General features: G+C 41.1%; 1 protein-coding gene across 1 annotated transcript; it reads right to left on the bottom strand.

Moving 5' to 3' along the window:
• Positions 1-10140: 10140 nt before the first annotated feature.
• On the bottom strand, positions 10141-14464 carry LOC140901681 (transmembrane protein 45B). The gene is made up of 5 exons (XM_073320925.1): positions 14281-14464; positions 13676-13888; positions 12259-12443; positions 10905-11050; positions 10141-10270 (listed from the first exon to the last, which is right to left on the bottom strand). The coding sequence occupies exons 1-5, from the start codon at positions 14462-14464 to the stop codon at positions 10141-10143; spliced, it is 858 nt and encodes a 285-aa protein (XP_073177026.1).
• Positions 14465-16100: the final 1636 nt, after the last annotated feature.

Here is a 16100-nt window from a genome sequence, read left to right as displayed (position 1 = left end):
TTAATTATTGGGTTCACTGTACCTAATTACCACCACTTCATGCCGACTTACGTAGGGGTCTCCTTTTCTCCAGATCCTTTCCTGGCAAAAAATAATCCTGACAACAGCACAAACCCTGATGCTTCTGAGAGGTCTCCAGTCTCCTTAAAGAAAGCATATGTCTCCTTGCTCTTGTGAGTACTTCTAGGCTGATAGCCCTAGCCCTTTAAATAGACACGGACATTCCCCTTTCGAGTTGGAGGTTAATGGCGGGAAAATTTCTCCTATGCTTTCTGCGCCAGATGCTCACTTCCTAGCCTAGCTCTTGCAGTGATCAAGGTGCCGCTGTGTCTGTAACGATCTGGATTTGAGCAACAGCAGCAGAAGCACATGCAGATGAGGCTGTGAAAGAACACCGCAAAAAAAAGACTCCATACCGCACCCAACCTCACCCACGCCACTCAACCCACACAGTTGTTGGGGTCTGTTGCTTGGGGCTCATTTTACTAACCTCTTTCCCAGTTTAAAAAAAGGTAGTCCTCTGCTGCCAGTTTCGCAGAGGCCTCCAACTGCTCTTCCACACTGGCCTAAACCACACCAAAGAGTGACACTATTTATCACAACATTTCCCAAAGTGTGGGGTGTCTCCCCCTAGGGGTGGGACATAAAGGAGTACCCAGGGTGGGGTGGGGTACAGAAGTGTTATGCCCAAACCTTTAACACCATAAGGTGTAGGGAGAGAGAGGTGCAATTCATTTCATTTTTCCAATGGCACTCAGGGTTCACGTGTTTGGGAAATGCTGCTTTGTGGTAATTTTTTTTTTTTTAGCTTCCAGATAAACGTAAACATGGTGCTGCAAAGAAAATTAACGCGCATGAGGCATGAGAAACAACCATGGAGGGTCGTCAGTATCCAGGAATGTAGCAGTTTAAAGTGATTGGCTGTTTTGTTTATATTAAAAGAGAAACGATGACAATGAGAGAATCACACCAGAGGTAGGCCTGGTTCTGGAAAGACCAAACAATTAAAGAATCAAGACAAAGCCAGAAACACATGTTCACTGGACATGGGCACAGCAGTGACAATGGAATTTGCCAAACTCAGGACGTTCTGATTGTTACACTTCACGGCAAAGAGATAGGTTAGGTAAAAACATAAAATACTCTTGCTAGAAGGTTACAATGTAACATGACTTTATTTCTTAGAATTCAGAACAACTCACAAGAACCCAAAACACAGAGAGAGAGAGAGAGAGACCTCCCAACAGTCTTGGGTTTCATGGCACAGACCTACTTTGACCCCCAAAACCCTCCGTCCCAGTTGAAGCAGAACATTTTCTGCATACAGGGCTGCCTAGTGGGGAGGAGCAGTTTGTCTCAGACCATCCCTTTAGAGAGGGCCCCCAAAATGAGTGGCATTGCAACCTGATGCATGGGGTCTCAGTGCCACTCATGTTTGGCCTGACCTCCATTCTGTCTATGGAGGGACAGCTTGGCCAAATCTGAGTGGTGGTCACAATCCCCATGTGCTAGGTCGCAATGCCAATCAAATTTGGTCAGTCCATCCCTCCATCTCCAGAGGGGCGGATGTTCCAAGCCCGAGTGGTACTGCATCTCACTTTAGCCTCTTGAAACAATGGGAGATATGGAGAAAGCAGGCTGCTCCTTAAAACAGAGAGGCACAACCCACCTCACCTTAATCTAAGATAGCTGGCTGCAAACTGTCGGTCTCTGATTTCGTGCTTCTGTACAGAGCCCCCTGCCTGCAAGCAGGGCCAGGAAAATGCTTGAGAATATGAAATGAAAGATCACAATTTTTACATGGTTTTCAATATACCATATTGATGTATCTTGATTTTTAGTAAGGTTTTTGACACAGTTCCATATGACATTCTTATAAGCAAACTAAGGAAATGTTGTTCAGATGAAATTACTAGAAGGTAGGTGCACAACTGGTTGAAAAACCGTGCTCAAAAAATAGTTATCAATGGTACGCTGTAAAACTGGGAGGGCGTATTCTAGTGGGGGTCTCACAGGGGACTGTCCTGGGTCTGGTACTATTCAGTATTTTCATTAATGGACTTGGATAATGGAGTGGAGAGAATTTTTATAAAATTTGTGGATGACACCACGCTGGGAGGTGTTGCAAGCATTTTGGAGGACAGGATCAGAATTCAAAATCATCTTGGCAAATTGGAGAATTGATCTGAAATCAACGAGATGAAATTCAATAAAGACAACTGCAAAGTACTTCACTTAGAAGGAAAAAAATCAAATGCACAACTACAAAATGGAGAATAACTGGCTAGGTGGTTGTATTGCTGAAAATACAATGGGGGTTACAGTGGATCACAAATTGAATATGAGTCAATAATGTGATGCAATTGCAAAAAAGGCTAAAATTCTGAGGTGTGTTAACAGGAGTGTCGTATGTCTGACATGGGAGGTAATTGTCCTGCTCTACTTAGCATTGATAAGACCTCAGCTCGAGTACTATGTAGAGTTCTGGGTACCACCTTTCAGAAAAGATGTGGACAAATTGGAGAGCATCCAGAGGAGAGTAACAAAAAAGATAAAAGATTTAGAAAACCTGACCTATGAGGAAAGGTTAAAAAAAAATCTGGGCATGTTTAGTCTTAAGAAAAGAAGACTGAAGGGGGAACCTGATAACAGTCTTCAAATATTTTAAGGGCAGTGTCATAAATATAAAGGGAAGGGTAAACACCTTTAAAATCCCTCCTGGCCAGAAGAAAAATCCTTTCACCTGTAAAGGGTTAAGAAGCTAAAGGTAACCTCGCTGGCACCTGACCAAAATGACCAATGAGGAGACAAGATACTTTCAAAAGCTGGGAGGAGGGAGAAAAACAAAGGGTCTGTGTCTGTCTGTGTGATGCTTTTGCCGGGGACAGAACAGGAATGGAGTCTTAGAACTTAGTAAGTAATCTAGCTAGGTATGTGTTAGATTTTGATTTCTTCAAATGGCTGAGAAAATAGCTGTGCTGAATAGAATGAATATTCCTGTCTGTGTGTCTTTTTTGTAACTTAAGGTTTTGCCTAGATGGATTTTCTATGTTTTGAATCTAATTACCCTGTAAGGTATTTACCATCCTGATTTTACAGAGGTGATTCTACAGAATGTGCCCCCATCTCACAGAACCTAGCACAATGGGGCCCTGGTGCATGACTGAGGCTCCTAGATGCTACCAGCATAGAAATATTGTAATTATTAAACTGCATTTTAAGACCTAGCATCATAGATTTACCTTCTAAAGTAATGTATAATGGCATTAATTGTAAGCCAAATTTTAGATACAATGAAAAAAATAGGCATAATATATGAAAATTATTTAATCAGTATAAATACAATTTATCTTTTATTCGTAAAAATCAACGTTCAAAGGATCCATATAATCAATAAAATATCATGTAAATACTTTGCCTTGGTACTAGGGTGACCTGACAGTTACAAAAATCGGGACGGGGCAGGGGGCAATAGGAGCCTATATAAGAAAAAAGACCCCAAAATCGGGACTGTCCCTATAAAATTGGGACATCTGGTCACCCTACTTCGTACCCAAATATTTTATTGGTTTATAATGGCAGATATAGTGGTAAATTTATGCATTTTGAAATATTCTATTTCACATATTCTGAAAGTATATTTAAAATAAAATTATTTGCTCAAGCTCTGATGAACCTGAAGTTTAACGAGAATGCATTCACCTAGGAATAGAGTGCAGTGGACAAGAATTAAATGCAACTGTTGGAGGAGCTTTTAAGTCAAAAAGTTATACTGTTATTTTGATCAGATCTGATTTTAGACTGCCACATCTCTGCTGATATTTTGTAAAATCCTGCAGAGACCCGCCAGGTTCATATTAACATATCTGGGTAATGATTTCATATCTAATGTTAGAACAAAACAGCTTGTAAGAGGGACTATAAAAGGCAGCCCTTTTTCACATCCGTCCATACTAAATAAAGTAAATAAATAAATAAATAAATAAATAAATAAAGGCAACTAACTAACCAACCAAATAAGGCTATAAAATTTATAGCCAATTTTGTTATATTTCCTGGGCTTTCCTAGAAACATTCAGTATCTCATTATGACTCTCCGTTAGCAATTTAGACATGATGGCCATAGGTTTATCATTTTCCCGCCTTTTTCAGCCAGATCTGACAGACTCTGTGGGGGCAGCTGAAGGCCCAATTTAAGCACTTCAGGGAGGAATTTCTGAAGCAAACAAATAATATTTTCCCCTTCAGTGGTGCCTGGTATGAGATCTATTTTCAGGTCATTCTGCTTCTCTTCATATTTGTCCATTCTTTTTCAGTGAGATAAATTTCACCCCTAAACTCATTAGTTTACACAGCAGTTTGTTATTCGTTTTCTATATAAGCCAGATGAGATTGAATACTGAAGGCCTCTCTAGAAAGGACAAAAATAATCTTTGAAATCATCTCCAATCTCTGCCAGATATTTTCAGTGCTGCTATGTCTTGAGTTAGACTCTGCAGGTCAGTGAGCCAGACTGGATCATTTGTTGGCCTTTTTAAACTCACGAATCTCTCTTTAATTACCCATATTTTATCCAGTCAGTTAAGATTTAGCTTTTGAGAGAGAAACTTTGTCAATTTGTCCAAAAGATATTAATTTAGAATAAACTTGTGGGTGAGGAGTAAGGACATCCAACATCAGGCAGCCATCTTGCCAGGTACCATAAAACATGCTCCCACCTTTGTGCAATAATTTTTATTATAAAACACACAAGGTTACGTTGTGAAACCATCCATAAGTTACACTCATCACATTTCCTTCTCTACATCCCGATTATTGACAAAAAGAGAGAGACAAAGATATTCATCTGAAGAATGTTCCTCAGACCCCATTTATGGCACAATTATAACCACTCAGGGCACACGCTTACAAACACAATTTTTAAATTTGTTGCGTAGATGTGACCTTGACCACATTCTTTACCCAGGCTTGAATGGATCCAACTTTAGCCTTGCTAATAAAACAGATAAGTTCCCATCAAAATGACAAGTTGGAAACACTTTCTAGCGGGTTCACTGGACAACTGTATTTTAATCAGATCTTGACTCAGCTGCAGCTGTAGTGTTGACAGGTCATTTGGGGATGTAGTCCACATTACGCTGGACACAACCACTTTGTGACTTGCCTGCTGTATGTGCAAACTAACCTTTGCATTTCTACCTGAACAATGTACTGAAGCACATTATACCAGTGATTCTCAACTGGGGGTATGCAAGAGGTTTTCCAGGGGGTACATCAACTCATCTAGATATTTGCCTAGTTTTACAAAAGGCTACATAAAAAGCACTAGCGAAGTCAGTACAAACTAAAATTTCCTACAATGACTTGTTTATATTGCTCTCTATACTGAATTGTAAGTACAATATTTATATTCCAATTGATTTCATAATTATATGGTAAAAACAAGGAAGTCAGCAGTTTTTCATTAATAATGTACTGTGTCACTTCTGCATTTTTATGTCTGATTTTGTAAGCAAGTAGATTTTAAGGGAAGCAAAACTTGGGGGACGCAAGACAAATCAGACTCCTGAAAGCGGTACAATCGTCTGGAAAGGTTGAGAGCTGCTGCATTCTACAACAGTGATTTATACAACACTGATTCCTTGAACACCCACGAATCTAGCATTTCCTGGTGCCTGAGTGACAGGTGCGCTCCCAATGAGAACAATTTGCATTGTTAAGCATTTCAGTGCTTTTATTCGTATAGCACCTATTAGTTTAGAGTACACTAATGTAAAATGCTAGCTGCGCCCTTTTGCTTGCTTGCTGAGCAATGGCAAGAGCAAAAAAGAAGCTGTGTCAAAATTTCAAATACCTGTCCATTTTTCAGAACTGAATTGAGGGCAAAGTAAGGAGATGCTAAAAGACGCTGGCTCTATGACTAACAATCTACAGAGGTGAATATTAAAACAGTCACAATTCAGTAGTGCCAGTCATAAAACAAACCCCCTGATTCACAAATAAATACTGTCATAAAAAAATTGTGATTCCTGTTGAATCATGTTATTCAATGTGAAGTATTCAGGAAACCACTGTGTATTTGTGATGCGTTCACAACCCTCCAAATCTTCAAAAATTATAACAGGAATGAGTATTTGTCCACAAAATTCATCCCCTTAAATGTATTATTTACTGTTCAACTAATTATTGATTATTCTCTTGTTTAAAAAGCTTCAGTCATCAAGTCAGGGAGCAGAAACAAAACTGTGCGACCAAGACAACCAACCATACAATAGCAAATAGCCGAAACAAAATCACAGACTGAAAATTAATCTTCCAAACTACTCAGTGAATACTTACTAAAAACCAAATTTGATTTTTAAAAAATAATTCTGACAAATAATTTCAATTTTTATTTACATTTTCACAGTTGCACAAAATATTGTGTTTTAAGCTTTTTTAAAATTATTTTTAGCAGTTAAATTTTCACAGTTGTGGGAAATATTATGCCAGACACTGGGTGGGGAGGCCAGACAATTATTTAACAGCAGCAGACATAGAGATTCAAAATGTTAAAGCTTTATCACCGTTAAAACACACTATTAACATGACATGTCAAAATATATAAAATAAATATCCTTAAATCAAACTCTAATCAGTTTTCAAGCAGTATTTTTCTTAGTTTACCTCTCTGTAAACTTCAGTCATCCTTGATGAAACTGCTTTTCCCCCACCAGTTTGTATGTGTGTGGTGAAATCAACTTTTACTGATAAATATCTAATCCTTCCAAGTCTAAATATATTCTGACAGAAGAGGCTCAGTGTTATGTTTTGGCACACACACAGAGAATTAGATTTAAAAAAAACCCAATTATACTCTTCCTGGAAGGTTGCAACATAACACTACTTTATTTCCTAGAATTGAGAACAACAACAACAACATGCAAGAATCTAAAAACAGAAGGAAAGAAAAACAGGCTGCTCCCTACCACAGGGAGGCACAACTCACCCCACCTTGCTTTAAGTGAGCTCTCTTCAAACTGACTCTTCTGTTCTGCTTTGCTATAGAATCTTCTACCCTGCAAGGAGGACCTAGAACACCCCTCACCGCTGATGCTCCGACAGGGATCGCTTGCAATTCCAGCACAGTCCTCAATACAGCACACCTAGTTCATGAATTATTCATTAACCAGGGATTGGATCCTGCCAACTGCTGAGTACTCTGGCTGCATCCAATGAAACATTTAGGCATGTGACCAACTTTAAGGCCATAAATATTCCATTGATTTTGATCAGATTACTCTCACATGCTTAATGTTGAGCATGTGCTTAAATGTTTTACTGGGCGGAGCCAGTGAGCTCAGCACCTTGCAGTACTGAGCCTCAAAAAAGGGGCTTAAATTCATGCTGAATATTGGACAAAATTTTCACACATAGAGGCTTCAAGTTAGACACTGAATTGCATATTTAGGCACCCAAGTGGCCTAATATGTCAAGATGCAGCAAGAGGTGCTACAGATGTATCTGAAAGCCCCCAAATCAGCTACCTCTTAAACAGCAGCACCAATAACAGGAGTAGAGAAAGGCAAAAAAATTTCAGTGCATACTAAATTTGCCAAAGAATGCATTTTTCAGGGCACCAAAATTATCTGTGAATTTAGGTCAAATCTGGCAAATAGTTTTGGTTAGAAAAAAAAATCTGGAAAAAGCATCTCCAGTTTTTAAATAAACCATTTTGTCATTTTTTAAAAAATGACTTTAAAATGAAATGGCAATTTGAATTCACATTCAAAACATTTCATTTGACCAAACAATTTGTTTGTTTTTGTTTTCTCCGTTTGGCAAGAAAAACTAAAAACCTTCACTTTCAGTTAGAAGCTAAACAGTATTTTTTTCAGCTCAGCAACTGAACTAAAATAAACAAACATTTTTTCACTCAGCTATAGTCGGGAGTAAGGAGAAGATTTTCAAGGACAGAAAATGCATTGGTATTTCCATTGAAAAAAAGACAGGAAAAGAAGCTGAGGTGCTTGAAGACATCAAAGCTACCTTGAAGTAGTAAATGTAGGCCAGAAGGATCTGAAATAGGGATGGGGGAATCTTCTGAGACAGGCTTGAGCAATGACTAAATACAGAGAGCAAGGCTAAGAGGAGGGAACTGTTTCTTGACCATAACATTAGAATCAGTGATTTCTGTATGTGGAACTGCCGAGGTGCAGATTTGTCCATCTCTGTTCAAGGTTAACAGGACGTTTTGTACAATTTGTAAATAACTGGATGACCTAGAGAAGACAACAACTGGGATGTATGCTTTCAGCAGCAGTAAATCAATGCTATTCCCCGCTCTTCTTGCAAGTTTTGTATCTTCTGGCTTGCTTTTTCAGATTGCCCTCAGATTTTCAATAAGCAGCTACCCTCAAATAATGTCCAAATCTACGTATTTTGTTGCCTTGCATCCAGCGAAGATACGGAACTCAGCTAACCGCTCTCGCTGTACCGGTCTAAGGGAATTTAGAGAGCTTTCTACCTATTGTGGCTCACTGTCACAAACCCTGGCTAGTTTCTGTAATATACACACATCCAACAATTCTTCCCCGGCCTAGCCTCACCACATACCAGTAAACAATGGCGTAGTTTGTGGCAACGAGGAGGAGAGCACCCACATAGTGCCAGCTGAAGCACATGGTGATGAACATGATGTTTCCATGGTCAGTGCGGTCCCAGGCTGGCCCAAGGTGGGTATAGCAGAAACCCAATCTGGTTGGAATGAAGGGATACATTATCTTCCAGAGAAGGAAGCAGGTCAACTCAGCTAACTGCTCACGTGCTGAGCGAGACCCTGGGGCTTTGTTTGCACCACTTTGCCCAGTTGTGGTGGGTGGAGAGGCATGCCTTCAGGGAAGGGGAGTAAAACATACGCAGCTTGCATTGTAGTTTCACTCTTTTCTGTGGTATGACTTCAAGCGGCTTGTGCCATGCACAGTAGGCAGGTCAACAGCTCTTTGTGTTGAACGCTGCAGAAAGGTCTTGTAGTAGGAACATGCAAATACTGCCTGTATCCATAGCCACAAGGAGGGTCGCATGCCTCTAACAAATCCCCCCAGCTCCATACATTAATTAGCAGTCTGGATAGGCTGACAGATAAGCACCACCTAATTGAATCTTCTTGCTTGGTTCATTTTCTCTTCTCTCTGTTCCCACTCCGAAGTGTATAGAATCATGGAAAGCAGAGGTAGAAAAGGCCTACCTAGCCCCAGCACATCGAGTTCATGCACCCGAGCTTGTGCAGGAATGAGCCCTGTAGCACAATTTTCAGTGATTCCTCCAGCATGAGTGGCACTTCCTTTAGGAGACTATTCCATAGCAAGAGCTCCCAGCCTGGAAATTTCCCCAGATATTTAGAGTGGCAGGGGGTGGAGAGGAGTGCTGAGCTAAATTTCAGAAATGTTTAGGATGGAAAAAAAAAAATTAAGACAAGTTTTTTTCCTTCTTGGTGCATTAGCTCAAGGTGTGTGTAAACATGCCTTTTTAAAATACTATTTTTATTTGTAGACACATGTACTTGAAAATTATATAATTAAATTATACCGTACACAAAAAACAATGAAATATACCATATTAACACACGAAAGAGAATGATGACCTTCCTGTATATCTCCCAGTACTCTAGCTGTAATCCAGGGGTTTTGGTCAAACCCATTTCAGGGTAGTTCATGAAATGCCAGTCTACGGTTTCGAACTCTACAGTTCAATGCTAAATCTCAATTCGATTCGGAAACTGGATTAGCTGAAGGGGGTGCAAATAGCTTAGCCAACCACGTAGATATGAAATTCCAAATGCCAACTTGCTCATGCAGTGTAGTCATAACATTAGACTGGGTGTAGACATTATCTATAGTATTATTTTAAAAAGGAAAAAAAAATTAGCACACTTTTCAGCTCTAAAGGGCATCTGCAGGGATGGGGGGGGCGGGGAGAGAAAATTCTTACACCTTAGTTCTGTACATATTGCATAATGGGACATTGTACACACTCTCCTCCCACCTTAGATACCCCATTGTAAAGTCTCAACTTTATTTAAAATGGCAAATAAAAATCTCATCTTAAGTGCTTTAAACAAGGTGGACAATCCTCAGGAAAGCAGAGAAGTCAGCCAAGTCCTCACTTTTCATCCAACCCATCCTCTGGGAGAAGGACGGGTTCAGGGCTTTGGTTGGTTTTCCGTAAACAAAACCCACAGTCCAGTTCGACATCGATATTTCCGAAGTTTGCCTGACATGCCTTTCTGTACCTGCATTAAAAAAAAAAAGAAAATAAAAATATTAATGTGCACACTAGCCTGATGATGAAACATTGATCTAATTAGTAACTGATTTGTGTAAAGTCACTAGGCTTTTTGTTATCTTTGTTACATTAAAAACTGTTCAACTCTTTGTAACATGGGATCCTTCACCATCATTTCTCCCATAAGAACATTTAATTTAGGCATATGCTTTTAGTCTGGTTATGTTAACCTGGTATATTCAGCTAGTCAGACTGTTTGTGTCCTAAAAGCCCACTGCTACCAGTGTCAACGATGAGAGAATCAATTAAATATTTTCAAGCAACAACAATTAAGTTATTATGGAAGCACCCACCGTAAAAACACGTGGTTACCCATCAAACAGCAGCAGCTTTAGGTGCTTATTTGTTCTGATTCTCTCCTGCACTTGATACGTACATGTCACTCCCATTGGTACTAATCTGAATTCTGTGCACACAGCGAAATGTGAACAGGTTAATCAGCATAGCACTGCAGTGCTATTAAAAGTAGTTCTAATTATTGCACAAACTATCAGCCACTGACAAATAATGACTAGTTACTGTAAAGTAGACACAAATTGTTGTCTAGTCCTGGCATGCCACTGCCCCGCCCCACCACATACCAAGAAGAAAAAACAGAGTTGGCTGCTGTGACGAGAAGAGCAGCTGCGTAATGCCAGAAGAAGCACATGGTGAGGAATTTGAAGTTTCCATGGTCAGTCTGGTCCCAGCCTGGCCCTCCCCACGGTGGGGACAGCACAAACCCAATCTGGTTAGAAGAAGAAAAAAATGAACCATTTTACAGAGAAAGACAGGTATCAGCCCCTCTAGCACATCTCGGTTATTATGGCAACATCCACCCATTGACTAGAAGCAGAATGCTCTTGGCTCACTATCAAACCACTGCCTGCACCAGTTCTCCCTGCTTGCAACAACCTCTTGGCTTGACAAACTTTTTTAAACAGGGGGATTTGTTAATGTTACATCAGTCTCTAACTCTTTAGATGCCAGAAATGAATACGCTCACCTTTACAATTCTGAACAGAAGGACGGACGCTGGGCAAACCTCAACCTCGCCTCCCCTCCCCCAAACCCTTCTCCTGAGCACTAGAATTTGTCTAGTCCACGGTGCTAGACACAAGAAGATTAGAGAGGTTTCCTAGACAAGAAATATTATATAGAGTGGTTAAAACAAACGTTTTGGAGTCAGACGACATGATTCTGTGTTTGAGCTCATTAGCAAAGCCTCAACACTGTTTTAAAGGCAGGTGAATGCTACGACCATGAGGGGGGGACACCCAATTCAAGATTTTGTTATACTTGCAGTGGTCAATATTGCATATATACTCAATTCTCCATATAGTAGCTGCAGTGCAAGAGAAGAGCATAAAACCTATGGCTTATGTGGTGAAATATTCAGGGCAATCTACAGAATCCAGAGATTAAATCCTTTTGACAATGACTTAAAATGCCTTAAAGAATTTTTTATTGGTCTTACCATGTCCTTTCCCCACAAAGCGAAACTGTACTACAAGAGCTGCTAAGCAATACAAACACAGATGGACATTCCTTCCCAAAGTAGGAGCTAAGTGATTTTTAAAGATCCAATGGGCAAAATTCACCCCTGGAGTAAATCCACTGAAGGTAATAGAGAATTTGGCCCAATGTGTCATTACCAAATATTATCTGGAAGAATGAACAGCTATATAGTTACATGGTATTTACTAAGAAACACCCAACAAGATCACCAATAATTAAAGGATACTAACCATTGGTCTATAATGAGTAATGTTAGCTCTTTGGGGCTGTCTTTTTGTTCTGTGTTGGTACAGCACCTAACAGAATGGGGTCCTGCTCCATGACAGGGGCTCCTAGGTGCCGTCACAAAACAAACAATAACATCACTGCCTTCTCTCCTTTCCTTGTCCCCTCCGAACCTGAAGTTCAGCTGAAAAGTATCAGATCAGAACAACTGACCTGCCAGAACCAGGATCCCTGGAGAATGAAAAAACTGGTTCTGAAGAACTCCAGGATGGTGTGATCCCGCAGGAACACTTCCATCAGGGCACAAAAGGCTCCGCCAAATATAGCGATGAGCAGCAAGGAGTGGAGGTGCTGATCCAGAGCAGTATTACTGTAGTCATGGAAACAGAACAAGAAACCTGCCAAAAATCAAACCACATTACATAATAATTAAATTGTATCAAGACAGTGAGTGAAGAGGATCATCAGTGACCATAGGCAGCGTGGGTTGCATTTAATGCAATAGATAGATACATTTTTTTCTGCTTTATGCATATGCAACTACCTGCCCATTAGGCAAAGACGGATATTTGAATTTTATGGGACAAATCAGGTGAGAGCTCCCCACTCTGATAATCTTCAATCATGGGGAGCGGCAAGGAGGACAAAACATTACACTCCATAGCACCAAGCTTAAAAAATTGCACCCCAAGACTATCTGCTTCCTCCAGCAAGGCAGAGCTTAAAGCTTCTTTTGCCCTAGTCTATAGTGTCTGCCCGATAGGGCATCAGATGGGTGCGTCTGCAGTACCCACTCCCTGTCCAAAACAGGAAGCAGCAATAAGAGTCAGTCCAAGTCTCGGAGCAGAACAGTGAGCTTTATACTGGAATGTCTTCCCTGCCAAGGATCAAGCCAAGGAAAAGAAGCTCCATTTCGGTCACTGCACATCACCATAAGTCACCACGAGAAGGATCAGGTCCTAACACACAATCAACCTCCTCCCCCATAATCACACAGGGCCATAGGAGAGGGGAAGGAGCTTCCTCTCCCTAAACCACCACTGCCATCTAGTGGCTGTAAAATATGCATAGCCTCCAAATATCCAACTCATCACTGCAGGCAGGGCCCTATGCACGCCTGTTTCCCATGCCTCCAAAGCTGGTTCTGCCTTTCTGTGATTATTATTAGAGCAAAGTTTGGTTCCCCTCTTTAGTGGTCACGTAGCGGACATTACAATTTCTATGGCTGCCTTTGTTGTCCGCACAATATGGCGGAGTTGGGATGCTGCACCACTAAAAACAAAAGGGCCTTGGGACTGTTTCATTGCCCTGCTGGACGCATGTAATTAGAACCAGGAAAAATGCTCACAACAACAACACGAACACAAAACCTCACAGAACTTGCCAGGATTCATTGCAGGTTCAAACCTTGGGCCACATGCATTGAGAGCTTCAATTGAGGCTCTGAGACTTTTCACATGAACCTGGGCACCAGCCACAGTTTCATATCCAATCCCATCAAAATGTGATCCAGTGACTCATGAAGCAGTTTATTAGCTCTCCAGCTATGTTCTCTCAACCAAGTTTCTGTCATCTGAAAAGTTCAAGTCAGCCAAATAGTTCAGCCCTTTTGTCATTACTTACTACTCACCTTCAGTAAACATAGCCACAGACAGCAAGAGGCGATCCAGTCCCAGAGACAGCTTGAGCGGGGAATAGGAGAGAACATCCACAATGCCCGAGAGGCCATAGAAGAGGTACATGGTCATGTACTGCCAGTTAGTCAGCTTCTCCCAGCTGTGGGTCTCCCCACTGTAGAGACCCATGTGGGGGCCGTCGGGGACAAACTGCTCAGCCAGCATCCCTAGACAGCAGAGGCAAATACAGATGATGTTTTTTTCCTTCTAAATGAGGATAGGATGCAGAATATCATCCAGGCTGAAGAGAATGAGAAGTCCCAATGGAGTTTGTTTAGGATCACCTATTGGAGACACTTCCTGGTATGCAATTCATAAAGCATGCTTGTAGGGTGGTGTAGGGTTTGCCTGGTTGTTTTTGAGGATGCTGTAAGACTTCTACATAAAATGCTAAAATGAAGGCCACTAAGGCATCTGAAAACAGAATCATCCATTTTCTGCCACGGGGCAAGTCCACAGAATCTCTGATGAGAGAATACTTGCAGCATGGGAATGGCAGGTTTTTCATGGGCCATTGGGCTACTTGGGAAAGTAGTAGTGACTAATAGTCCATCCTTACCTGCTACAGCAAGGAAAGCTTTGGCTGCCCCTTCGAGGATATCCAGTTTTTGGATCCAGCGGCTTGCCTGACTGTCTGCATTCAGCGTCCGGCTCAAGTATTTTAGTGGGTATTTCACAGACCACCCGAGCCCAAAGACCAGGAAGAAAGTGCCCCTAAGGGCATTGCCTTTGAAGCTTGACATCACTGAGCCAACTTGCTGGATACCTGGGCCTGAAAGGATAACAATGTTCAAAGTCACCCTGTCATTGATCACCCTGACAACAGGATGACTCAGAGGAGCCTTGCCTCTCTAGATGCAGTGTCCTGGAGTCTGCAATGTTGTCACACCAAGGCACTTGGCTTCCTATGAAATCCCAATGCACATCTCTGTCCTTATAACAGAGTGGTAATCAACAGTGATTAGAAAAGAAATACAGAAAGAGCCACGATACCACTGGAGGAGAAGGGGGAAGGATTTGCATAATAAATGGATTGCCCATGGCAGGGGCTTTTTAATGCTATGGGAAATCATAGAATCATAGTACTGGAAGGGACCTCAAGAGGTCATCTAATCCAGTCCCCTGCACTCGTGGCAGGACTAATTATTTAGACCATTCCCTTGATAATATTTACAGAAGAGCAGGGCAGCCAGATGCTTTTTAAATGGGAAGGAAGCAAAGTTATTGCTGGCAAAAAGTAAGTAGGTAAGATTTTTAGGAACATTAACTCCCTTCAGGCAAAGTAATTAATAGGGTGCGAGTCCAGCCAGCCAGGTTGGATGTGATTTCTTAATCGCTCCAGAGAACTTTGGCTTCATTAAAACTTGAATACTGAACAACCGAGATAAACAAATGAGATTTCTATAAACTTAAGATGACCAGACATCCCAGGTTTTGGGGAACAGCCTAGAATCCCACGTACAAAAATGCAAGGATCACAGAGCACATATGGAAAATGTAACAATGACTACATTGGCACGTCCATGCATGATTCTCACATCAAGCATGTGAGATGCATTGACACCAGACTTAGAGATTGAATCTTCAGAAACAAGGAGACAGTTAATGTCTGAGGGCATTGTTTTCTGTGTTGGACTCACAGAGCAAGGCCAGAGGTGGGAACCGGTTGACATAAAACAAAACAAACAAAAATCAAAACAGAAGAAGTTGAGATCCAATGAGCATTTCTGGCCATGGGAAACTGGGAAACTGTACACTTTGAGGAATATTAACTGGCACTCAAAATCTAGCAAGAGGTCCAAGAAACTCGTGCAGCGAGCACAGGAATGCACAAGGAGTTATCATTCAAATGCTTGCTACAAAATTCTCATGCTGTGCTTTAAATAAATATTCTCTTGGGACAGTCTCATTTCCTCTTAGTACCCTCCTGCTACTTAAACCTTCCTTTTGCCATTTTGTACCCTTCCATTCTTCTTCATGCATTCTCCTGTGTCATTCTTGTACTGGGAAACACGTCCCCTTTTGTGCCACACAAACCTTCCTCTCTTTCATCAGATCTTTATCACTCTCCTTCCACTAAGACTAATAATAACCCACCAAAAAGAGAGACAGACACTGTACTCTGATGATATTGAACCTTTCCTGTTTATATCATATGTTAGTGTCCAGTTTATACTGTGAACCCCTTGGGGCAGTGATTATCCTTATGGAATGTTTGTAGAGTCCTGAGCACATGGGCTGTCAGAATCTAGATCGACAACACCTTGATACATTTTCTAAGTCCTCCCATGCTCGGAGTAATTAGGTGTGCAATTCAAAATTAAGATAGGGTGTGGTATGGATAGGTACTGGAGATGAGGGATGAGGATGGCTTTACAA

Source organism: Lepidochelys kempii, chromosome 22 (genome assembly GCF_965140285.1).
Source record: "Lepidochelys kempii isolate rLepKem1 chromosome 22, rLepKem1.hap1, whole genome shotgun sequence".
NCBI lineage: Eukaryota > Metazoa > Chordata > Testudines > Cheloniidae > Lepidochelys > Lepidochelys kempii.
Note: the sequence above shows the minus strand (reverse complement) of the source record. Positions and strands in the feature narration are given on the sequence as shown.